Here is a 27,654-nt window from a genome sequence, read left to right as displayed (position 1 = left end):
GAATCAGCCTGCAATGCAATTATTCACATTTTCCCAAAATAACTGCTTTTCTGAAAAATACTAAATAGACTTAACTCTATGCAGTTGCTGTACATATAATCATGCACATGATGAAACTTTCAGAATAGGAAGTTGTGAAACAAAGATTTATACAATCCCTTTAAAGGTGCAGTGTGTAAAGTTTAGTGGCATCTAGTGGTGAGGTTGCAAATTGCAACCAACAACTCAGTTTACAGCTCACCCTTTGCTTTTGAAATGCATAGAGAAGCTACGGTAGCTGCCACAGGACAAACATATCACTGTTGAAGATAACTTAGTAAAAACGTTTGTCCGTTAAGAGCTTCTGTAAAAAACATGGCGGCACAAAATGGCGACTTCCATATAAGGGGACCCTTTGTGTATGAGGATAAAAACGTCTCATTCTAAGGTAATAAAAAGATAACGGTTCATTATGAAAGGTCTTTATACACCCCTGATAATATAGTTTTGTATATTATTTTGCATTTCTGTCAAGAGATACTTCTAAAAATTACACACTGCCCCTTTAAATAATTCTAGGCATAAGATACACACAATAAGTTATATCTGGAGAGCATATTGTAATGAGATGAGTGGTACGGCAATATAAATACTTGTATCCTTAACAGGTTTCTCATCTTTTGTCCAGTTTCCCAAATACACTCTTAGAAAGGATTTACATATATTTGTGCGTTAAGCTTTTAACGCATTATGTGTAATTTTAATACATTATGTGTCATTTTGTGTTGATTTTGTGTTAAACTATAACACAAGTTGTGTTAAAAAATAACACTAATTCAACACTAATGTGTTGTTTTTAACAGATCCATTTTAAGAGTGTATGCGCAAGCAACAGATATGACAACTGCCATGTATTCTTTATATTCTTTGTTTAAATCCGTATCAGACACATTTTTTTTTATTTTTTTTTCCTTTCATATTTAACAGTCTCTATTAAAATGTCTGTACATTTGTTTGCAGTTGTTCAATGTTCAGAGCTGATCACACCAAACAATGGGACAATGCAGTGTAGGCCTAACCACGACTCTAAAAGCAACTTCAGCTATCAATCCACCTGTGAGTTTGCTTGTGATGAAGGATACACGTTACAAACATCCAGCTCCTCTACACTGCTTTGCAACGCCACAGGACACTGGAATGATTCACAACCCAGCTGTGAAAGTAAGAAGGCTCACTTGAAGTTAAATAGCCATCTGAAGTCAAGCAAATAAGTTTTAATCACTGTACCCTTTTTTTAGTTGTAAAATGCAATCCCGAGGATGTCCTCACTTTACATCATGGTAGCGTCCAATGTTCTAAACCCAATGGAAAGTTTTCATATGACTCTGTATGTGAATACTCGTGTGAGGAGGGTTATGAACTGAAGGGGTCCAGTACGACAAATTGCACTGCTACCACAAAATGGACCAGCAAACCACCGACCTGTGAATGTGAGAAAAAAATTACTTCAACTTATGTAAAGCAAATATAACTACTTTTCATTAGCGATGGACCAACGTATTGGCCACTTTTTCGATCAATTTAAAATAACTAGGCCTATTTTATTTTTTTTGAACTTTGCTAATTTAAAAAGATGATTGTTACAGATATTTATTTCAATGACAAAAAGATCAATACTGCAAGCAGAGTTGGGCAAAGATAAATCAAAATATAATTTAAAATAAAACCTACCTTAGTTTTAAGTGTATCAAAATAAACTACTGTATTTTTGTATTATGAAAAAAACAAAACAAAAAACTTACGAGAGACCCTGAAATTTTTTTGCAAACCTTCCATCAGATGATGTTATATTAACGTAGTTCAGAAGGTACATGTCAAATAAACTACTCAGTTGCCTCCAGCTGTCTACAATCAGTAATCAACATATCTAACCAATCTGCATGAAGGAAAGTCCATAAATAATCACAGTCAAACTCACCTAAGGATTCTCTACAGTCTTCAGAATCCATCAACCACCCCATCTCCTCTTTTCATTCTCATTTTTACAGTATTTAAAAAAATACAAAACCCTAAAATATTTCGATGCAAAATAGGACAGCATTTTTATAAACCCTATCAAATACAATTTACAAAATACTATTTTGAATTTAAAATGCATATTTGAAATACATGTATCAAAAATACTGCCCATCCCTGACTGCAAGTATGCGCAAGCAACAGATATCACAATCGTCCAGTATTCTTTGTTTAAATCGGTATCACACAAAAATGCTATCAGTGCATCTCTCCTTTTCATATTTAACAGTCTCTATTAACATGTCTGTACATTTGTTTGCAGTTGTTCAATGTTCAAAGCTGACCACACCAAACAATGGGGTAATGCAGTGTTACGATTGCAATGGCAAATTTAGCTACAAATCCACCTGTGAGTTTGCTTGTGATAAAGGATACACGTTACGAACATCCAGCTCCTCTACATTGTTTTGCCAAGCCACAGGACACTGGAGTGATTCACAACCCAGCTGTGAAAGTAAGAAAGCTCACTTGACGTCAAGTAGCCAGCTGAAGTCAAGCAAATAAGTTTTAATAACTGTATCATTTTTTTAGTTGTAAAATGCAATCCCGAGGATGTCCTCACTTTACATCATGGTAGCGTCCAATGTTCTGAACCCAATGGAAATTTTTCATATGACTCTGTATGTGAATACTCGTGTCAGGAGGGTTATGAACTGAAGGGGTCCAATACGACAAAATGCACTGCTACCACAGAATGGACCAGCAAACCACCGACCTGTGAACGTGAGTAAAAATTACGTTAACTTATGTAAAGCAAACATAACTTCTTTTAATTAGCTATGGACCAATGTATAGGCCAATGTTTGGATCAATATAAAATAATTATTTTATTTTTATTGAACTTTGCTGATTTAAAAAAAAAAAACATGATCATAAACAGACTCTTAGTTTGTGAGGGGGTGGGGGGAGGTAACCCCCCCAATATTCAAATCAGACAGTTGCAATCTCCCAATATTTCAATATGAAACAACAGTAGATCAAATTAAAAATATTTATAATTCATTTATTTGTAATAATAATATCACCCTAATTAAATATGAGTTTGTCATAATAAATCAGACATAAAAATACTCCCCCTCTATCGAACTGGTGACGCCCAAGAAACGTGAGTGTTATTTAAATGGAAGAGTAGCACCAAAAATGAAGATAAGCTCTGCACAGCAGACTATATTTAACTGCTGGTCAATGAGGGACGTTAAAAAAGAGAAGGAGAAGGAGGTATGAGAATATTGTGATAGGGCTTGACATAACACCCGCCAAATGCGGGACTGGTAGATTTCAGCACTGGCAGATAAGACATCCACAACCACCAGCCACTTGGTGAGTCGAATATAATTTCAGCCTACAGCCAAATAAAAGGTAGCCAAGCTACAATCTGATCACAATTCGTTATCGATTAACTTGCAATTAGTAAAGGTGGGTTTGGCAGAATCCCTCTGAATGACACACAACAGAAGTGCTCTCTCGCGTGCGCGATCATTTCCAACACGATCACATGAGAATGCGTATCAATAGTACCTGTGTGTGATCTCATAGAATATACGTCAAATTGAGTTTTGCGTTTTCCTTTCAAAGAGATTAACATGCATTAAAGGCGGAGTGCACAATTTCTGAAAAACACTTTGGAAAAAGGCGTCGGGCCGACTACCAAAACACACTTTTAGCCAATCAGCAGTAAGGGGTGTGTCTTCTAACCGACATCATTGCCTGGACAACATTATCTGTTTTCACATATAACAGCTTTCTCCCAATATATTAATATAAAGTCTATTATCATTATGATGATCCTACGCAAATAATATGTGAGGAGGTAGCTTTCAATAAATATATTTTAAAAATGTGTTAATAAATATAAGAACCCACGTGACAGGGCTACACATCCATATAGTAAGATGTTTAATAAATCATTGTCTCTTTTTCCTGCATTTAAAAAGACATAGCTGGCAATTCTGTCTTTATTTTTGTTATTTTGATAATTTATTTTAATTTTATTTATAAATCACTCAGGGTTATCTGATTTAACTATTTGGCTTGTGTTTTGTTCCCCTGGACTTTGGACATTTTGCACACATGTTCTGCAACTTGTTACTTGCATTCTTGCCCATCTCTGACTGCAAGTATGATATCACAATCAGCTAGTAGTCTTTGTTTAAATCAGTATCAGACAAAAAAATGCTATCGGTTCATCTTTCCCTTTCATATTTAACAGTCTCTATTTACATGTCTGTACATTTGTTTGCAGTTGTTCAATGTTCAAAGCTGACCACACCAAACAATGGGGCAATGAAGTGTCACCACGAATCCAAAAGCAACTTCAGCTACCAATCCACCTGTGAGTTTGCTTGTAAAAAAGGATACACGTTACGAACATCCAGCTCCTCTACACTGCTTTGCGGAGCCACAGGACACTGGAATGATTCACAACCCAGCTGTGAAAGTAAGAAGGCTCATTGAAGTCAAGTAGCCAGCTGAAGTCAAGCAAATAAGTTTTAATCACGTTACCATTTTTTTTTAGTTGTAAAATGCAATCCCGAGGATGTCCTCACTTTACATCATGGCAAGGTCCAATGTTCTAAACCCAATGGAAAGTTTTCATATGACTCTGTATGTGTATACTCATGTGAGGAGGGTTATGAACTGAAGGGGTCCAATACGACAAAATGCACTGCTACCACAAAATGGACCAGCAAACCACCGACCTGTGAACGTGAGTAGAAATTACTTCAACATATGTAAAGCAAAAATAACTACTTTTCATTAGCAATGGACCAATGTATAGGACCATTTTTGGATCAATTAAAAAAAATATTTTATTTTTATTGAACTTTGCTAATTTAAAAACATGAACATAACAGATATCTATTTGGATGACAAAAGTTAAATACTACAAGCAGAGTTGGGCAAAGATACATCAAAATATATTTGAAAATAAAACCAAATACATTAGTTTTAAGTGTATCAAAATAAACTACAAAACACAGCAGCCACAACATGTATCAAAATAAACTACTGTATTTTTGTATTAAAAAAAAATACTTAAAATAATTTTTTAAGAGAGCATGAAATTTCTTTGCAAACCATCCATCAGTTGGCCTATTTGATCTATTGCTTCACAATTACATTGACTCTGATTAAGTCATCCAATAATCTGACATATGCATCGGTAAGGAAGGGCCTACTTTGCATTAGCAACACTGACAAACAAATCATTCATAAGAAGTCACTGATGGCACCTGTATTCATAGCAACTAGTATCTAACTAATTAATCATTTGATTGTTATTATAAATATAATAATATATTTTGTCAGGCAGTCATTCATGCAATGGTATGCAAACCAAAATATCATGATCCTACGAAACAGTTACTCTAACTATAGGGTTATGGTTTGAAACAGGCTTTACAATACACACGCACTGCTGTGAGCAGCCTTTTTTGCGCAATCGTACTTGCATCCGTGTAGTAGAGTGGCTCACAGTAAAAGCTGCTGCTAGACCCTTTTACTGTTTGTACACAATAATGACGTGGCAGCGTATGCGCGCATCTTGGCAACGGAAGTATGGCAAGAATCAGTAGTGAAGCAACACAGACAGAGAAAGTTATTTTAAAAAGTTGACTTATCAACTTTTTTAACACAGCTACCACATCTGTGTACTCTATTGGAGTGGATAGAAGATGTTAGCAGAAGGCAAATATAAAGTGGCCAGATACACATATATACGTATATTAGTATTTTATATTGGTGCAACCAAACGCAACAACCAGACGTTTTGATGCTTGGAAAATGTCTTGATAAACTTTCTGAGTTGCTAACACGTTAGAACCACTGGGGAACAACAACACCACTTCTGTTGCCAAACTGCACGCGCAGGCTCACGTAGACTGTAATAGGGAAGTTTAGACCACTACACCAAAATCGTGGTATTAAAATCCCAGTTGTTGTTGTTCAACACTGAAACGCTTTATGTTTTTCATGTATAACCAACATAGGCTGAAAGTTGCAAGCTACCGGTATACTATTTAGCCTAGGTCAGAGTCCTGCAATGGGTTGGGTACCCACGGATACCTGCATAAAAGTGTCTAAAATGGGTGGATTGTGACATTCCTAAAATTCACGGGCAGATAATTAACTCAGTGCCGGCGGGTAGTAGCGCGAATGAAAATTTGTGCAATATTTGTATGTCTAAATTACCATTGCACACGCAACATATGACATTTAACCCATCACGTCACCACCACTGCGACAGTGCGCAACCTTTGTTGATGCTTCTCGTAGCCTAGTTGGACTGAGCATTGCAGGAGTTGCATAAAGTTTTGCATTTGATAGCCAGAAGCTGGGAACGTCTTCTCTTAGAAAGCATTTCTAGACGAGACTTGTAGGAGCACAGCAGGGGTTGTGTAGATAGGTTGTATTTTTTCTTTTTTTTTTTTTCCATTAAAAGATCTATTTGTGTATAGTTATCATGCTCCATATTTAGGTGTCGATGGTAGGCTACTTGAATGGCGCAAAACAAAGCGCACTTTAGCCTGTTTCATTAGCCCATTCATGACGCTGTTGTGATGTTGAGAGAGGTACGAGATAAAAAAAGCACTTTAATTGGAATAATTTTAGGGTGTGTGATTTATGCATGTGCGGGTACGGGTCGGGTAACGAGGCAAATATTAACGTGTCTTGGAGGGTGCGGAATTAATTTTGAAATTATTAAGGGTGACGGGTCAGATCTGGTACTGAACTTTGCAGGTACGGGCGGGAGCGAGTCTCCAAAAATGGACCCGTGCAGAACTCTGGCCTAGGCTACTAAAAAAAACACCAAAACAAAATGTATCTTCTTTTAATAATGTGGCGTCCATCTGAGAGAGTTCTTCCGGCTGCTGAATCATTTTGGAACCCAAAACAAACAACATTTATTCTCCTTTCATGGGAATTGACATCATTCTCATATTTTACAGTATTTTAAAAATACAAAACACTTAAGTATTTTGATACAAAATGTGAAAGCATTTTCATAAACCCAATCAAATAAAAATAACAATATACAATTTTGTATTTGAAATGCATGTATCAAAAATACTGCCCATCCCTGACTGCAAGTACAGTATGCGCAAGTGACAGATATCACAATCGGCCAGTAGTCTTTGTTTAAATCAATATCAGACAAAAAAATGCTATCAGTGCATCTCTCTTTTTTATATTTAACAGTCTCTATTAACATGTCTGTACATTTTTTGCAGTTGTTCAATGTTCAGAGCTGACCAAACCAAACAATGGAGTAATGCAGTGTTACAATTTCAAAGGCAAATTTAGCTACAAATCCACCTGTGAATTTGCTTGTGAAGAAGGATACACGTTACAAACATCCAACTCCTCTACACTGCTTTGCGGAGCCACAGGACACTGGAGTGATTCAAAACCCAGCTGTGGAAGTAAGAAAGCTCACTTGAAGTCAAGTAGCCAGCTGAAGTCAAGCAAATAAGTTTTAATAACTGTACTTTTTTTAGTTGTAAAATGCAATCCTGAGGATGTCACCACTTTACATCATGGCAGTGTCCAATGTTCTCATCCCAATGGAAATTTTTCATATGACTCTGTATGTGAATACTCATGTGAGGAGGGTTATGAACTGAAGGGGTGCAGTTCGACAAATTGCACTGCTAACACAAAATGGACCAGCAAACCACCGACCTGTGAACGTGAGTAGAAATTAAGTTAACTTGTATAAAGCAAATATAACTACTTTTCATTAGCGATGGACTAATGCATAAGCCAATTTTTTTATAAATTTAAAATATTTTTTTTTTTTTTATTGAACTTTTCCCATTTAAAAAACATGATCGTAACAGAAATCTATTTCAATGACAAAAGAGCAATACTGCAAGCAGTGTTGGGCAAAGATACATCAAAATATATTTTACAATATAATACAAAATACTTTAGTTTTAAGTGTATCAAAATAAACTGTATTTTTGTATATGGAAAATACTAAAAAAAAAAAAAACTTTTACAAGAGAGCATGACATTTCTTCACAAACATTCCATCAGTTGGACAATTTAACATATTACTTCACCATTACATTGACTCTGATTGAGTCATCCAAAAATCTGATATATGGAACCGGTAATGAAGGGCCTACTTTGCATTAGCAACACTCAGGGCCAGCCATTGCTATAGGCGAACTAGTCGGTTGTCTAGTGCAGTGTTCTTCACTCCCAATCCTGGAGAGCCGGTGCCCTGCAGAGTTTAGCTCTAACCTTAATCAAACCAGTGTTCGAATTATGTCAAAGCTTATGGGGGGTCCCCTAGCTAAGCCCCACCCCCTGGCCAAGCCCCACCCCCTGGCCAAGCCCCACCCCCTCATCATAGGGTCGCTGTGATTTGACAAAGATGTGATTGTCCTTGATCAACAATCATCTGATCCTGGTTTTAATCAAAGAAACCCCAAATTACCCTTAACTCAACCTCTAAAAATTTTCCCCCTCAAATTAATTAGTGTGAAACACTGCAAGGCCAGAAATTTTACGCAGAATAGGGGTGAAATAGGGTGGACCTCATTCTTAAATTACATAATTTTACTATATAGTAGTGGTTAAATGGATTACATTGCGTTTTTTGAGTCATATATCGAATACTTTTCAGATCAGCAAAACTGGGAGTGGGAAAATAACATAAGAACAAATTAAGAAATTATGAGCATAAAAAATAGAAAAGAACAAAGTTACAAATAAAGTAAGATATATTTAGGTACAGAAATAGAATCAAATGAATAATAACTGTCTTCTTCATCGTATAATTAATCTTTTTTAGATACAGAAGTGATTTTTCTTTGTTTTCTGTTGTTTAATTAATATAAATGACACAAAATAAGCAGATAAGAACTGCTACTTTCAGACCAACACAAACATCTGATTTCTTTCTGAACTGTTTGCACTCACTTTAAAAATAACTGAATGTTTTTATGAGAATAGGTGCCAAGACTATGGTATTTCAAAATAATTTTGTATTTGCATGCTTTAGGAAACGCGCGACTCCATGCGTCCGCTTATGAGTGTTGCGTCCATTTAAGTATGTGTGCGCGTCATTGTCTTTGCGCACATAAAACAGCCCACTTTAACATCTTCCGCTCAAATTGTTTAAAATCGCTTGCATGTTAACATTTGCAAGGTTTAAAAAACACATGCAAAAGATACTTCCTATAAATATAGTTATTTATTTCTGAATGATGGGTATATGAGCGATAAACAGGGCCAGACGAAATCTGCAGACTTTTTTTGCTTTATCTCTGCAAATGTTTTGGAAAAATCTGCGGAATTCTGAGGAATGATTTTAAATGTTTTAAAAATTATATTAGATAATTATAAATATTACAAAATTGCATCTAAAATAATTACTTTTTAAAGGCTTACAAGGCTTACAATGAAAATGAATACACCAAAGCAATGAGTCCTCTGAATTAAACTGGACCAACATGAAGCAGATAATGTTCATGTCAAGATAGAATTATAGTTTGTATATGAAATGACATATATTATTGTATATTTTGTAATATATTATAGCAGAATAAAAAAGCTTGTATTAATACGTTCTCATAATGAATTAAGCACGTATGAAGATAATTTCATCATTTTTACAACGCAATGTAAACTTCATATTTAACATAACCAGAGCAGTCGTCTTATAAACGATTTGAAATGATGATGTGCTGCTGAGTGCAGACTGTCGCGTCACATAGATGACAATTACAAGTAAGATCTTCTTAACTCAGCGATAAGTTTTATTTATCTCTCTATCATTAAAAACAATCACAGCAAACACGCGCAGGGTTTATGTACTTGTCAATGTATGTGTGCTTGTCGTCAATGAGGGTTGGTCACAAACACGCTCAAGTGGAATTTATGTGCCCTGGTGTTAAGTATTAAAGAGACTATCATTAATTATCATTTAAGCGTGATTTCTTCTGCTTTCCCAATAAAATATTTTGTGTGACTCGGTCAGCCAACAGAGAGGATAGCTTTGCCACTGTTTGTCTGTCAATTCCTCCTGAAAACAGCATGTGGCGCACTTGCGAGTTTATTTATTTCAGACAGAAGTCATTTGAATTAGTTTATTGCGAAATTGGGACAAATAAAGACAGTTTCGCTTTGTGACATGCAACATAAGAATTTAAAATTCATGTAGTATTTTAATTTTAATAAAAACCAGGGGACCCCCCTAATTTATATTTTTGCGCTTTATGGGGGGTCCTTAAGGCTTATAGGAGGTCCGGGACCCCCCCAGACCCCCTTCAATTCGAACACTGATTATCAAACACACCTACCTGTGATTTTCTAGTGCTCATGAAGACATTGATTAGCTTGCAGGTGTGTTTGATTAAGGTTGGAGCTAAACCCTGCAGGGCACCGGCTCTCCAGGGTTGGGAGTGTAGAACACTGGTCTAGGGCAACAAATGTGTTGGGGCGCGGGCGCCACATGGTGTCGCGGAGGGGGGGGGGTTGCGTTAGATTAGGCAAGTGCTCAGCTGCTGGCATATTGATCTAAAATGAAGCGGTCTACTAAATCCTCTGGCGCACAGGGCCGAAAAACTGAGAAAGGAAGAAGATAAGAAGAAAGCCCAGTATAGAGGTAAGTCTTTTCATCAGTGCTGTGATGGATCGCAGTTGATCCTTTATTCGGCTCGCATGTGATTTGCGGATTAATACGCATATTTAAATAGGGAAAAGTTTATCATTTGCACGTTTCAAAGTCTTGTACATGTTAACATTCAAGTGATTTTAAACAATTTAACCATAAAAAGATGTAACTATTTGTGGCTTGCATTTTATTCCCCTGCACATTTAGGCATTTGCAAACGTTCTGCACCTTACTTAATTTTGACTTTGTTGTTTTTCGTTATATCTTTGTGTGATGTTCTGTACATCGTGGCTTTAAATTTTATGAGGTATCATTTAACGAATGTTTATACATATTGCATTTCATTTTAACAAAAAAATAAAATGGTCAAAATAAAAATGTATCCTCCGTTTCATCTTCGTTCATCACCTGAAAGGTCACTTTATCAGAAAGTTGTTTCTGTGTGCTGCCTTTAAAAATGTTAAGCAATAATGGATTATTGGATTTCAGACAGAAATTTAAAAATAAAGCTCACTAATGATTGCAGGGTTCAGTAAGTGAGAGATTTTTTTGCAGAAACTGGTTTCATGTACGGACATTCAAAGCAAAGATGATACGCAAGGGACTATCAACTTATTATAAAATGCGGTTGTTATTTTTTTACACAATCACTGGGGGCCCCCTCCCAGCCCGGGGCCCTGGGCTTAAGCCCAGGTAAGCCCATGCATTAATGCGGCCCTGCACATGGGTAACACTCAACAGTAAGGTTATATGAATCCCCTCAAAGATCAGAACTCTTGATGTGTAAACTTTAGAGATATGTGCTACTGTGTTTCATACTGTAGTCCATTAAAATATATTTGGTGAACAGAGCAATGAAAAACAATGTAATGTTTTTATGTGGAGCCTCTGTATATGCTGCGCCATTTGGAATTCACCCTCCGCCTGTGTGTGTGTGTGTGTGTGTGTGTGTGTGTGCGTGCGTGCGTGCGTGCGTGCGTGTGTGTGTGTGTGCGCGTTGAAGGGCACTCAAAAGTGGACACACGGAGAGACGCATTTTAAGAAGCAAGAGAACATAAAATCTTTTTGTTCTTGACAGGGCGCATAGAAAAAAAATGATCTACACAGTACTCTTCTTCTAATAAAAAAATGTGTTTATGTCTTTATTTAATTTATAGATTAGAGTCAAAAACCAGGTCCGAGCTTCTCTTAAAGAGACAGTAACCTACTTAAGTCTGTTTCATTAATGTTAATCAAACAACCCAAGACGAAGAGGAGATCACTTCTGCAGATTTAAAAAATTATAATTATATTTAATTTATACAATAAAGATAGTGTTATTATTCATTTGATATGATTTCTGTAACTAATGCTAATTTTAAACCTTACTTAATGTGCAACTTTATTCTTTATAAATGTTTGTAATTTCTTTATTTGTTTTTAGATTTTTTCCAGCCCCTTCTTGCTGATCCAAAAATGATCTGTGCCTCAAAAAACACAATGTGATTCAAACCGTGAGTTTGTGATCTGTCACACCCCTAGTGTTAAGATGTCAAACAAAATAAATTTACTTAGTGAAAGCAATGAAACGTCCAATGCACAATACTAAGCTATCACGAGCTATACTGTAGCTAGGCTGTTTATGTTCAGTAGTGGCAATGAAAATAACATATTCATATAAAATCATGATAACAAACAGACACACATTGAACACACATGGTGTTTTTTTACACTTAGCTTGTTTAAAACTCAGTCTTGCCTAGGGCAACCAAAGGGCTAGAGCCGGCCCTGGCAACACTGACAAATAAATCATTCATAAGTAGACAAATGATGGCACTGTACTCATAGCAACTAGTTTCTAACTAATTAATCATTTGATTCTTATTATAAATATAATAATATATTGTGATCAGGCAGTCAATCATGCAATGGTATGCAAACCAAAATATCATGATTCTACTAAACAGTTACTTCAACTATAGGGCTATGGTTTGAAACAGGCTTTACAATACACACGCACTGCCGTGAGCAGCCTTTTTTTTTTACACGACTGTACTCGTATCATTGTTGTAGAGTGGCTAGTAAAAGCTGCAGCTATAGGTAAGTTTAGACCACTACACCAATATCGTGTCATTAAAATCCCAGTTGTTCAACACTGAAACGCTTTGTTTTCATGCACAACATAGGCTGAAAGTAGCAAGTGAAACTATTTAGCCTAGGCTACGAAAAAACCAAACCAAAAAAAACCAAATCTTGCTTGTGGTGTCCGTCTAAGAGAGTTATTTTGGCTGCTGAATCATTTTGGAGCCCAAAACAAACAACATTTATTCTCCTTTCGTGGCAATTGACATCATTCTCATATTTTACAGTATTTTAAAAATACAAAACACTATAGTATTTTAATAAAAAATACGAAAGCATTTTTATCAACCCTATCAAATACAAATAAAAAAATATTATTTTGTATTTGAAATCCGTATTTGAAATACATGTATCAAAAATACTGCCCATCCCTGACTGCAAGTATGCGCAAGCAACAGATATCACAATCGGCCAATAGTCTTTGTTTAAATCAGTATCAGACAAAAAAAATGCTATCGGTGCAGCTCTCCTTTTCATATTTAACAGTCTCTATTAACATGTCTGTACATTTGTTTGCAGTTGTTCAATGTCCAGAGCTGACCAAACCGAACAATGGGGTAATGCACTGTCACCACGATTCCAAAAGCAACTTCAGCTATCAATCCACCTGTGAGTTTGCTTGTAAAGAAGGATACACGTTACGAACATCCAGCTCCTCTACACTGCTTTGCGGAGCCAGAGGACACTGGAATGATTCCCAACCCAGCTGTGAAAGTAAGAAGGCTCACTTGAAGTTAAGAAGCCAGCTGAAGTCGAGCAAATAAGTTTTAATAACTGTATCATTTTTGTTTTTTAGTTGTAAAATGCAATCCCGAGGATGTCCTCACTTTACATCATGGTAGCGTCCAATGTTCTAAACCCAATGGAAAGTTTTCATATGACTCTGTATGTGAATACTCATGTGAGGAGGGTTATGAACTGAAGGGGTCCAATACGAGAAAATGCACTGCTACCACAGAATGGACCAGCAAACCACCGACCTGTGAACGTGAGTAGAAATTACTTCAACTTATGTAAAGCAAATATAACTACTTTTCATTAGCAATGGACCAATGTATAGGACAATTTTTGGATCAATTTAAAATAATTATTTCATTTTTATTGAACTTTGCTAATTAAAGAACATGATCATAACATATATCTATTTTAATGACAAAAGATCCAAAAGTCTGACATATGGAACCGGTAATGAATGGCCTACTTTGCATAAGCAACACTGACAAACAAATCGTTCAAAGGATTACAACTGATGCACCTATATTCATAGCAACTAGTTTATAACTAAATAATCATTTAATTGTTATCATAGATATAATAATATATTGTGTCAGGCAGTCATTCATGCAATGGTATGCAATCCCAAATATCATGATCCTACTAAACAACTACTTCATCTAAGTTTAGACCACTACACCAATATCGTGGCATTAAAATCCCAGTTGTTTAACACTGAAACGCTTTATGTTTTTTGTGCACAACCAACATAAGCTGAAAGTAGCAAGCTAAACTATTTAGCCTAGGCTACTTAAATTAAAACACCAAAACAAAATGGATCTTCTTTTAATAATTTGGTGTCAGTCTGAGAGAGTTCTTCTGGCTGCTGAATCATTTTGGAGCCCAAACAAACAACATTTATTCTCCTTTCATTGCAATTAAAGTCATTCTCATATTTTACAAAAAATACAAAACACTAAAGTATTTTGATACAAAATACAAAAGTATTTTCATCAACCCTATCAAATAAAAAAATACAAAAAACTATTTTGTATTTGAAATACATACAGCCAAAATACTGCCCATCCCTGACTGCAAGTATTCACAAGCATCCAATATCACAAACGAACAGTATCTTTTGTTTAAATCGGTATCAGACAAAAAATTCTATCTGTGAATCTCTCTTTTTCATATTTAAGTCTTAACATGTCTATACATTTGTTTGCAGTTGTTCAATGTTCAGAGCTGATCACACCAAACAATGGGGCAATGCAGTGTTATGATTTCAAAGGCAAATTTAGCTACAAATCCACCTGTGAGTTTGCTTGTGATGAAGGATACACGTTACAAACATCCAACTCCTCTACACTGCTTTGTAAAGCCACAGGACAATGGAATGATACTCAACCCAGCTGTGAAAGTAAGAAGGCTTAGGTGTTTCCCATACTGTCTACTGATAGATCTTAATATCTGTGAATTTATATAATGGTGCCAGTTTTCTACTTTTTCAGTTATAAAATGCAAACCGGGGGACATCACCACACCAGATCATGGTAGCGTCCAATGTTCTGAACCCAATGGAAAGTTTTCATATGACTCTGTATGTGAATACTCATGTGGGGAGGGTTATGAGTTGAAGGGGTCCAATACGAGAAAATGCACTTCTACCACAAAATGGACCGGCAAACCACCGACCTGTGAACGTGAGTAGAAATTACATAAACTTATGTAAAGCAAATATAACTACTTTTCATTAGTGATGGACCGATGTATAGGCAATTTTTTTGATCAATTTAAAGATTTTTTTTTCTTTGCTAATTTCAAACCAATATATGAATTACTCCATAAATACCTTAATATTAACCCATTCAAAAAGGTAAACTGCATTTTGCAAATAAAAATTAATTTACATTTAAAGAAAAATGTTGTGTATACAGGACTAAGAACTAGCACTACACAGCAAATACTACTCAATTATACTATTTTGATTTAACATCATGATTTAAAATTAAGCTATTAATAATATTGAGTATTATTCATTTTATCTGATTAGAATGACAGACAAAGGTGAATCAATTCTTATTTTATGGCAGTCAAAAAGCAGGAAAACATCAAATTTTTAACCTCTTGAAAAGCACCCCCACTCTAGCCCAAACCATGAAAAGACCTACTTTCACTAAAAGGGTTGTTTTTACTAAACCGTTAAGAGTATACACATAACTATGGTATCATTAGAAAGAAGACACTTTGAGCATCATTTTCCAGGTTTCAAAATTATTTATTATATAATTATTAAGTTAAAAATTAGAACGTTAGAGAGCCTGAAGTACATTGGTATAAAACAAATGTTTGCTAAATATGTGTGTGAAACCTAGAAATGCTATGATCCCAAATACACAAGTCTAAATAAGTTATGTTTCACATTTGAGGTCAATAGGCCCAAAAATGAGGTTCTTGCAAGGGATTTTGTAAGACTAGAGCCCTTTCTAAGTGCCAGCCCCAAAATAAAAGTTTTTGTTCACAATGCATACACGTTCGTTCTTATTATTTATCCTTATATTAGCATTTAAAATGTAGTTTCCATGCCATGAAGTAAAACGTCACACACAAGGATCGTTGGATTCGTTATCTTAATGGGCTACATGTTCTGTCTATCAATATTTTCCATGAAGTCATTGGAGGAACGAGCGAGTCAGATGACGTCGCGATATTTGACAGCGCTGTTTGGATATTATGTAGTATTCTCCTGTCTACTTTCAAAACAAAGTTTGAAAGCGGGTTTACGTTTTTACTAGAACCTAAAGTGTAATCTCATATAAAGTGTTACGACGTAAAAAGTCCACAGATTGTATATTATATTCTATTACAAGATGTCCGTGCAAAATCTGATGTAAACAACAGACTTTATATTTCATGGATTATACGCATTTGTGGACAAAAATAGTCATTGGATGTATTCTGTTAGACAGTTTTCATGGGTTATTCACACATCTGAAACAGACTATTTTTAAACAATGTATAGCAATGTTAATATTATTAATGTTTGTAGACAGTAGGCTTTATAGATATTGTTAGCAGCTTAAAAAACTGACGCCATCCCGCCCACAAATCAGTGCGCATCAAGAGGTTAATGGTGTATTTGTAAAAGTATAAACTTTAAAAAGTACTTTACAGTCTTTAAAGCAAACTGTCCACCTTTCCTGACTACGAAAGTATCCATGTTTGTGTTCTGCTACATTGATTCACATCAGAACATCAGACAGCAGTTTCGACTTGAGGTATTGTAATCTGTTTATAAACTTTGACGACTCCAGCTTCAAGAAAAGTTTCTGAAACACCTCAAAAGATATACTTAGATGCCTGGGATACTGGAGATTTCAATGAATAGATCCAATCCAAGGAGGATAAAGCATGCACTGGGAACACCTTTAAGGCCCCTACAGTATAACAATTCTAGCATCCCCTTGGCTGTCACCCATAGTAGAAGATTGTAACATTTTAGCCATCACAAGCTGCTCAAGTCCCACCTCTTCTCGTTATCCTGCAAAATTAAACAGCAATTATGTCTTAAAACCTTTATAATACTCTAATAAAGCAATAAGCCCCAAGAAGCAGTGGGTTACCAGTGCATTTTAAAAACCCCTTAGCTGTTATAAAATCCACTGTAACCCCACTGCTTCGCGGGACTTATTGCTTTTATAAAACTGTTACTTCATATACATAGCAGGATTTCATAAAACAAAACACAGTTAAGTTGTAATTATATTAGTACAAATATTACTCTTCCGCAAAACAAAGTAGTTCCTCAGAATCAAGTGTGGCTGCAACAGAGCACAGTTCACAACCAACACAGACGCAGCAAAGACACAATGAAAATATGATTTAAGACTGTGGTGTTTATTTTATAAATCAACATTCATTTAATTTAATTTACACATTAACATTTATCTCGTGCAACTGTTGAAGTGATGATCAAATATGCTTGGAAGCATGCTTAACTCTTTCCCCGTCAGCGTTTGCAAGTTGCCACCCAGTTTTAGTTTAATGCACTGCAGAAATATTTTCTTCTTTAAATAAACATAAAATATCAAATGAAAGAACAGACCATCCGCTTTCAAACAAAAACAACAACAACAACAAAAACGTTTCATCCTACCTTCATTTTAGTGTTAATTTCGTCAGACGAGACAAGACGAAATATGTTCGTCAACGACCTTTTTTTCCATGACTAAGACGAAACAATGACAAGAGTACACACATATGCAAAAACGCTGACTAAGACTAAATTAACATGCATTTTTGTTGACGAAAAAAGACGAGACTAAAATGTTTTGCATAAAATAAAAACTAAGATAAAATCTCTCTTCATTTCGTCTTCAATCGTCTCTACTACATTGTATGCAATGAGGTCATATTTAAATGTGAATTCATTCATAAAAAGACTGCGTGCTCTTATTATGAAACTGCGCGTCTGTCATAACTCCAGACAAGCTCGCGCTGCTGAAATCTCCATGCTAAGTGTTCACAATGTAACATCCATTAGCAGTTAGTCTACAAACATATATGAGAAATATTGATATGTTTCCATCGGATTTTTGTAATCTTCATATGGTTTTTCAACAATTGCACGCACACGCAGTGCGATTCTACTATTGAAAAGGCATACGCGATCAGGTCAGTAACGGCGCATTCACACGGGGCGTCAGCGTTGACGCTTCCCATTCACTTTTAATGGGTGACGTCAAGCGTTGGCGAACTGAATTGTGGATCCGTCGGCGCCGCGTCAGTGCCGTTGCTCGCGGCAGAAGTTGAACATTTCTCAACTTTTCAAGCGGCAACGCGTGCGTCAGCCAATCATATCGCCTTATGCAAATAACCTAGGCAAAGCCAGCCAACCTTTATGGAAGACCGGAGCTTGTGTTGCGGCCACAGTGATTGGCTGTTGGCCACGCTTCAGACAAGCCTTCCGTTAAGCGTTAACGCTTACGCCCCGTGTGAATGTACCGTAAAAGTCTTGTGTGTAAAATGAGCCCACACACATTATGATTAATATTTCACAAACAGCTAAAAAGTTTATTGTTATGCAGCATTGTGTTGATGTTTTTGTGTCATATTCTCGTGTACCTGTTGTCTTCAGTAACTTAGACGGCTTGTCTTTCTGATCCACATTCGCTATTTACCAACATTGTTGATGTACCTTATATTATTCAAGTATTCTGAATGTAAAGTATATTGTGAGGACAAAAGCTTATTATTAGTTACTGATCGCTGTCTGGGTGCTTTCCTATCGCCCATATCACTGAATGAATGGTGACGCAATTTACACGCAGTAGAGATACGTCACCGCCATTAACAAAGTTGCATTCAACAAAAATCATTCAACAAGTGTAACCAATATTTGAGATGTGTGTAACCCTATTTGACTAAAATGGTTATCAGAAATAATTTCTTTTTAAAAAGATAAAAATGTTTTAACTAAAACTTGACTAAGATATATTAAGTCTTCTTTTGACTAAAATTAGACTAAAATAACAAGACTTTTAGTTGACTAAAACTAGACTAAAATGACGAGACTTTTAGTCGACTAAAACTTGACTAAGATGCCTTGAGTTGTCTTTTGACTAAAACTAGACTAAAATGATGAGACTTTTAGTCGACTAAAACTTGACTAACAAAAAAAGATATGCACAAGACTAAGACTAAGACTAAATTAAAAATAGGTGACAAAATTAACACTACTTCATTTGTTCTCTTATCAGTTATCACCTCTCATATTTTCAGCTAAAAGCGGAGATAATTCCATTGGCACAGTGATACTTCTGTAATGCGGTCTGAACCATGGGGTTACCATGGGCATAAGAGTTTTTCCATACATTTTTGCTGTCACACCATAGGACAGTGGTTCTTAAACGTTATTCCTGGAGGCCCACTGCCCTGCACATTTTGTATGTCTCTTTTGTCTGACAGACTCAGTTCAGTTCATGGAGATCTCTTCTAATGAGCTGATGATTTGAATCAGGTGTGTTTAATAAGGGAGACATACAAAATGTGCAGGACAGTGGGCCTCCATTAATAACGTTAAGAACCACTGCCATTGGACACAGTCACATAATTTGTCAACTACTCGCATATTTATATACAAGCAAAAACACTATATACACATTATAATCTATACAATATATTTATTTAATAATCTTCCTCACCTCATGAATAAAGTTCTCCCTCGGTAATGTTTCACGTTGTCTGCAGGCTGCAGGAAACTCCAGCACAGACCTTTATGAGCACACAATTTAGTCAATAGGTCACAAAATTATTATTATTATTATTATTATGTTGATTTTACATAATTTATATTTACATTAAATAATCTTTCTCACCTTTTATGGAATTAAATGAATACATTTCCCCTCAGTAATTCTTAAAGTTTTGAAAGGCAGCATATAACTCCAGTAACATTACAGGCCTTTGTGAGCAAACAGTTTAGTCAATAAGTCGCAAATATTTTATATCCGTTGATTTTACATCATGTAAACAACTGAAACTTATTATATACATAAATATATAAAGTTCTTCTGGCTGCTGAATCATTTTGACACCCAAAGCAAACAACATTTATTTTCCTTTTATGCCAATTGACATCATTCTCATTCACATTTTACAGTATTTTAAAAATAATTGTTTTTTTTTTATTTGAAATACGTATTTGAAATACATGTATCAAATATACTGCTCATCCCTGACTGCAAGTATGATATCACAATCAGCTAGTAGTCTTTGTTTAAATCGGTATCAGACAAAAAAAAATGCTATCGGTGCATCTCTCCTTTTCATATTTAACAGTCACTATTAACTTGTCTGTACATTTGTTTGCAGTTGTTCAATGTTCAGAGCTGACCAAACCAAACAATGGGACAATGCACTGTCACCACGATTCCAAAAGCAACTTCAGCTATCAATCCACCTGTGAGTTTGCTTGTAAAAAAGGATACACGTTACGAACATCCAGCTCCTCTACACTGCTTTGCGGAGCCACAGGACACTGGAATGATTCACAACCCAGCTGTGAAAGTAAGAAAGCTCACTTGAAGTTAAGTAGCCAGCTGAAGTCAAGCAAATAAGTTTTAATCACTGTACCCTTTTTTTAGTTGTAAAATGCAATCCCGAGGATGTCCTCACTTTACATCATGGCAAGGTCCAATGTTCTCAACCCAATGGAAAGTTTTCATATGACTCTGTATGTGAATACTCGTGTGAGGAGGGTTTTGAACTGAAGGGGTCCAATACTAGAAAATGCACTGCTACCACAAAATGGACCAGCAAACCACCGACCTGTGAACGTGAGTAGAACTTACTTCAACGTATGTAGAGCAAATTTAACTACTTTAAAATAATTATTTAATTACAGTGCATTGAAAATGCGCTGTACTGTTCTTACTGGGCTTTTTATTATTATTATTATTATTAGTGGTGCTTGCATTTATGCCCGCACGGTTTGCCACAGTCCCATGAAAGAGGGCTCAAATCGACCGGATTATTAAGGAGAGGTGTGCTATGACTTTTATAAGCGATCGGGTGCAGGATTTTCGAAAGGGGGGCGAAAAACCACCCGAAAAATCCCATTGACTTAACATTGGGCCGAACTTTGACGGGTCATAGCTCCGCTTGAGGATTTTGTAGAAACATGTAGGTTACAACATTTGAAGAGGGTGATAGACTCTGTAAGAACATACATCACATTGGGGTGTAAGCTGTACCCCTGGGGTGTAAGAGGCACCCGAAAATTCCCATTGACTTATAATGGGGCAGGAAACATGCCCATATAAGGGAATAAAAAAGTTCCAGATGGGATATCTTTGCTTTACAATATCGTAGAGACATGGGGGTGGGCTCATTTTACTCAGACATCCAATCAATTTACCAGGATAGTCCCAGAGCTATTAAGCCACGCCCCTAGCAACCACTTTTAAGCACCCTAGCAACATAAAATTCAAACAGTTATATCTTGACATCAGAACATCGTAGAATCATGGGGGTTGGACCGTTTTACTCATGACTCGGAGGGTAATCACTGGCCGCATCATTGGCCACGCCCAAGCCACGCCCCTAGCAACCAAATTGGAGCACCCTAGCAACCGAATAAACAAATCCTTATTTCTCCTCATCAGAACATCGTAGAGACACGGGGGTTGGACCATTTTACTTGTGACTCAGAGCGTAATAACTTGCGACATCATTGGCCACTCCCAAGCCACGCCCCTAGCAACCAAATTGGAGCACCCTAGCAACCGAATAAACAAATCCTTATTTCTCCGCATCAGAACATCGTAGAGACACGGGGGTTGGACCATTTTACTTGTGACTCAGAGCGTAATAACTTGCGACATCATTGGCCACTCTCAAGCCACGCCCCTAGCAACCAAATATGAGCACCCTAGCAACCGAATAAACAAAGCCTTATATCTCTGCATCAGAACATCATAGAATCACGGGGGTTGGACCGTTTTACTCGTGACTCGGAGGGTAATCACTGGCCGCATCATTGGCCACTCCCAAGCCACGCCCCTAGCAACCAAATTGGAGCACCCTAGCAACCAAATAAACAAACCCTTATTTCTCCGCATCAGAACATCGTAGAGACACGGGGGTTGGACCATTTTACTTGTGACTCAGAGCGTAATAACTTGCGACATCATTGGCCACTCCCAAGCCACGCCCCTAGCAACCAAATATAGTACCCTAGCAACAGAGTAAACAAAGCCTTATATCTCCGCATCAGAACATCGTAGAGACATGGGGTTTGGACCGTTTGACTCGTGACTCGGAGGGTAATCACTAGTGGATGCCATTTTTTTCCCTAGCAACCAAATACAGTACCCTAGCAACAGAGTAAACAAAGCCTTATATCTCCGCATCAGAACATCGTAGAGACACGGGGGTTGGACCATTTTACTTGTGACTCAGAGCGTAATAATTTGCGACATCATTGGCCACTCCCAAGCCACGCCCCTAGCAACCCAATATAGTACCCTAGCAACAGAGTAAACAAAGCCTTATATCTCCGCATCAGAACATCATAGAGACACGGGGTTTGGACCGTTTGACTCGTGACTCGGAGGGTAATCACTAGTGGATGCCATTTTTTCCCCTAGCAACCAAATACAGTACCCTAGCAACAGAGTAAACAAAGCCTTATATCTCTGCTTCAGAACATCGTAGAGACACGGGGGTTGGACCATTTTACTTGTGACTCGGCATGTAATCACTAGTGGGTGCCATTTTTTTCCCTAGCAACCAAATACAGTACCCTAGCAACAGAGTAAACAAAGCCTTATATCTCCACATCAGAACATCATAGAGACACAGGGTTTGGACCGTTTGACTCGTGACTCGGAGGGTAATCACTAGTGGATGCCATTTTCCCCTAGCAACCAAATACAGTACCCTAGCAACAGAGTAAACAAATCCTTATATCTCTGCTTCAGAACATCGTAGAGACACGGGGGTTGGACCATTTTACTTTTGGCTTGGAGTATAATCATAAATTGTCCCCTGAAATTTGCCACGGCAAGCACCACTCACATTTTCTTCAGGAAATGTACCTATCTAGTTATTATTATTATTCTTCCAACCAAATTTCCGCAATTAATACGGCTCGAACCGTTTAACTTAGAAACTTCATTCAAACTCTCAAACGTGCGGACTATTCGGGAATAGTGTGCTATGACTTTTATAAGCGATCGGGGGTACGGTCTTCGCCCCAGGGGCGAAAAAGCAGCCGAAAAATCCCATAGACTTAACATTGCGACAAACTTTGACGAGTCGTAGCTCAGACCTAGGATTTCACAGAAACTTGTGACTTGCCACATTTGAAGAGGCTGGCAGGCTCTGTAAGAACATACCTCACAATGGGGTGTAAGTTGTACCCCTGGGGTGTAAGAGGTCCCCAAATTTCCCCATAGACTTATAATGGGGCAGGAATCATGCCCATATAAGGAACTAAAAACGTCCCGGATGGGATATCTTTGCAGCGGAGTGTCATAGAGACATGGGGGTGGGCTCATTTTACTCAGGCATCCAATCAGTCCCTTAGGATCCTTATTGAGCTATCAAGCCACGCCCCAAGCAACCATTTTGGGCACCCTAGCAACATCTCCCATAGACTGCCATTATAAAATGCCCAGATGGATATCTTTGCAGCACAGTGACACAGAGACATGGGGGTGGGCTCATTTTACTCAGGCATCCAATCAGTCTCTAACCATCCTTATTGAGGTATTAAGCCACGCCCCTAGCAACCAAATATGAGCAGCCTAGCAACATAATAAACAAAGCCTTATATCTCTGGATCCGGACATCATAGAGACATGGGGGTTGGGTCTTTGGGTCATATTAGCTTCATGCTAGCTTCATGCTAAGTCATGCTAGCTTCGTGCTAGTTTCATGCTAGCTTCGTGCTAGTTTCATAATAAATCTTGCTAACTTAATGCTAAATCATGCTAGCTTCATGTTAAATCTTGTTAGCTTCATGCTAAATCATGCTAGCTTCATGCTAATCATGCTAGCATCATCTTAATCATGCTAGCATCATGCCAATAATGCTAGGATCATGCTAATTTCATGCTAAATTCATGCTAACTTCATGGTAATCATGCTAGCTTCATGCTAATCATGCTAGCATCATGTTAGCTTCATGCTAATCATGCTAGCTTCATGCTAATCATGCTAACATCGTGCTAGCTTCATGCTAATCATGCTAGCATCGTGCTAGCTTCATGCTAATCATGCTAGCATCGTGCTAGCTTCATGCTAATCATGCTAGCATCGTGCTAGCTTCATGCTAATCATGCTAACATCGTGCTAGCTTCATGCTAATCATGCTAGCATCGTGCTAGCTTCATGCTAATCATGCTAGCATCGTGCTAGCTTCATGCTAATCATGCCAGCATCGTGCTAGCTTCATGCTAATCATGCTAGCATCGTGCTAGCTTCATGGTAATCATGCTAACATCGTGCTAGCTTCATGCTAATCATGCTAGCATCGTGCTAGCTTCATGCTTACATCATGCTAATCATGCTAGCATCATGCTAATCATGCTAGCATCATGCTAGCTTCATGCTAATCATGCTAGCATCATGCTAGCTTCATGCTAATCATGCTAGCTTCATGCTAGCTTCATGCTAATCATGCTAGCATCATGCTAACGTCATGCTGAATCATGCTAATCATGCTAGCACCATATTTCATCATGATAACTTTTTTAAATCATGCTAGCTTCACACTAAAACATGTCAACAGCCAGGTAAACTACTAGATTAAATTTCTTTTACATTTCTGTCAATCAACTTTTTGCATTTTCATGCACTGGTAATTCCTTGGGAATTGCATATCTAGTTTTTATTGAACTTTGCTAATTTAAAAACATGATTGTAACATACATCTATTTTAATGACAAAATTTCAATACTGCAAGCAGATTTGGGCAAAAATACATCAAAATATATAAAAAACAAATACCTTAGTTTTACTTGTATCAAAATAATTTACAGTATTTTGAAAATACAAGAAAAATACTTTTACAAGAGAGCATGACATTTCTTCACAAACCTTTCATCAGTTGGACTATTTGATCTATTGCTTCAGAATTACATTGACTCTGAGTCATGAGAAAATCTGACATATGCAACCGGTAACAAAGGGCCTACTTTGCATTAGCAACACTGACAAACAAGTAATTTATAAGATGACAACTGATGGTTGTCAAAATGACAAGTTGCTTCATATTCATAGCAACTAGTTTCTAACTAATAAATAATTTGATTGTTATCATAAATATAATAATATATTGTGTCAGGCAGTCATTCATGCAATGGTATGCAAACCAAAATATCATGATCCTACTAACAGCTACTTCAACTATAGGGCTATGGCTTGAAACAGACTTTACCATACACACACACACGCGCGCGCGCGATTGTGCTCGTATCCGTGTCATAGAGTGGCTTACAGAAAAAACTGCTGCTATACAGTAGGTACGTTTAGACCAGTACACCAAAATTGTGGCATTAAAATCCCAGTTGTTGTTGTTCAACACTGAAACGCTTTATGTTTTCGTGCACAACCAACACAGGCTGAAAGTAACAAGCTAAATTATTTAGCCTGGGCTCCTAAAAAAAACACGAAAACAAAATTTTACTTTCTTAAATAATGTGGTGTCTGTCTGAGAGAGTTCTTCTGGCTGCTGAATCCCTTTATGGCAATTTACATCATTCTTATATTTTACAGTATTTTAAAAATACAAAACACTGAAGTATTTTTATCCAACATAGGACAGCATTTTCATCAACCCTATCAAATGCAAATTACAAAATACTATTTTGTATTTAAAATGCATATTGGAAATACATGTATCAAAAATACTGCCCATCCCTGCCCCAGTATTGTTTGTTTAAATCACCATCAGACAAAAAATGCTATCATTGCATCTTTCCTTTTCATTTTTAACAGTCTCTATTAACATGTCTGTACATTTGTTTGCAGTTGTTCAATGTTCAAAGCTGATCACACCAAACAATGGGGCAATGAAGTGTTATGATTTCAAAAGCAAATTTAGCTACAAATCCACCTGTGAGTTTGCTTGTAAAGAAGGATACACGTTACAAACATCCAGCTCATCTACGCTGCTTTGTGGAGCCACAGGATTCTGGAATGATTCACAACCCAGCTGTGAAAGTAAGAAGGCTTAGGTGTTTCCCATACTGTCTACTGATAGATCTGCTCTAATCTCTGTGAATTTATATGATGGTGCCCATTTTCTACTCTTTCAGTTATAAAATGCAAACCGGGGGACATCATCACTCCAGATCATGGTAGTGTCCAATGTTCTGAACCCAATGGAAAGTTTTCATATGACTCTGTATGTGTATACTCATGTGAGGAGGGTTATGAACTGAAGGGGTCCAATACGACAAATTGCACTGCTACCACAGAATGGACCAGCAAACCACCGACCTGTGAACGTGAGTAGAAATTATGCTAACTTACGTGTAATGCAAATATAACTACTTTTCATTAGCAATGGACCAATGTACAGTATAGGCCAATTTTTGGATCAATTTAAAATAATTTTTATTTTTATTGAACTTTGCTAATTTAAAAACATGATTGTAACAGAAATCTATTCCAATGACAAAAGATCAATACTGCAAGCAGCGTTGGGCAAAGATACATCAAAATATATTTTAAAATAAAACCAAATACCTTAGTTTTAAGTGTATTAAAATGAAATACAAAATACAGCAGCCACAACATGTATCAAAATAAAGTACTGTATTTTGAAAATACTTAAAAATACTTTTACAAGAGAGCATGAAATTTCTTGACAAACCTTCCATCAGTTGGACTATTTGATCTATTTCTTCACAATTACATTGACTCTGATTGAGTCATGCAAAAATCTGACATATGGAGCCAGTAACAAAGGGCCTACTTTGCATTAGCAACACTGACAAACAAGTCAGTCATAAGACAACTGATGGCACCTGTACTGTATTCATAACTAGTTTCTAACTAATTAATAATTTGATTAATATCATAAATATAATAATAGTTTGTGTCAGGCAGTCATTTATGCAATGGTATGCAAACCAAAATATCATGATCCTACTAAACAGCTACTTCAAATATTGGGCTATGGTTTGAAACAGGCTTTACAATACACACGCACTGCCGTGAGCAGCCTTAGACCACTACACCAATATCGTGACATTAAAAATCCCAGTTGTTGTTTAACACTGAAACGCTTTGTTTTTCGTGCACAACCAACGTAAGCTTAAAGTAGCAAGTTAAACTATTTAGCCTACACTCTAAAAAATATTGGGTTGTTTCAATATGGTTGATTAACAATAATCAACTTTTTAATCAATGTGAGAATAATGTGTTCATTCAACATTCAAACAAAACATTTTAAGCCTAGTCAATTAAATCATATTCACACAAAAAATATAAATATTTTGTGTTGCATATACATGTTTATTTTGTGTAATTTTAAAGACTCAATACGTCATTATTTTCAGTGCAGTAAAACACAAATACTGTATATTAGGTCAATGTGAAATAATGCTGATCCATATCGTATAATT

The 27,654-nt window shown here is 36.7% G+C and overlaps 1 protein-coding gene across 1 annotated transcript in view; it reads left to right on the top strand.

Annotated features, from left to right (window-relative positions):
• The window catches only part of LOC135766833 (sushi, von Willebrand factor type A, EGF and pentraxin domain-containing protein 1-like), a 40,898-nt gene that overhangs the window by 8,658 nt on the left and 4,586 nt on the right, over window positions 1-27,654 (top strand). The window contains exons 10-25 of the mRNA XM_065276310.2: window positions 1,000-1,200; window positions 1,278-1,469; window positions 2,318-2,509; window positions 2,587-2,778; window positions 4,298-4,492; window positions 4,571-4,762; window positions 7,287-7,478; window positions 7,554-7,745; window positions 13,322-13,516; window positions 13,599-13,790; window positions 14,745-14,936; window positions 15,028-15,219; window positions 20,390-20,584; window positions 20,662-20,853; window positions 26,054-26,245; window positions 26,341-26,532. Of these exons, the coding sequence (XP_065132382.1) occupies window positions 1,000-1,200; window positions 1,278-1,469; window positions 2,318-2,509; window positions 2,587-2,778; window positions 4,298-4,492; window positions 4,571-4,762; window positions 7,287-7,478; window positions 7,554-7,745; window positions 13,322-13,516; window positions 13,599-13,790; window positions 14,745-14,936; window positions 15,028-15,219; window positions 20,390-20,584; window positions 20,662-20,853; window positions 26,054-26,245; window positions 26,341-26,532 (3,090 nt within the window). The remainder of the gene's footprint in view (window positions 1-999; window positions 1,201-1,277; window positions 1,470-2,317; window positions 2,510-2,586; window positions 2,779-4,297; window positions 4,493-4,570; window positions 4,763-7,286; window positions 7,479-7,553; window positions 7,746-13,321; window positions 13,517-13,598; window positions 13,791-14,744; window positions 14,937-15,027; window positions 15,220-20,389; window positions 20,585-20,661; window positions 20,854-26,053; window positions 26,246-26,340; window positions 26,533-27,654) is intronic.

Source organism: Paramisgurnus dabryanus, chromosome 3 (genome assembly GCF_030506205.2).
Source record: "Paramisgurnus dabryanus chromosome 3, PD_genome_1.1, whole genome shotgun sequence".
In the NCBI taxonomy this organism is placed as follows: Eukaryota; Metazoa; Chordata; class Actinopteri; order Cypriniformes; family Cobitidae; genus Paramisgurnus; species Paramisgurnus dabryanus.
The sequence above is the reverse complement of the archived record's forward strand: the minus strand, read 5'-3'. Positions and strand labels throughout refer to the sequence as shown.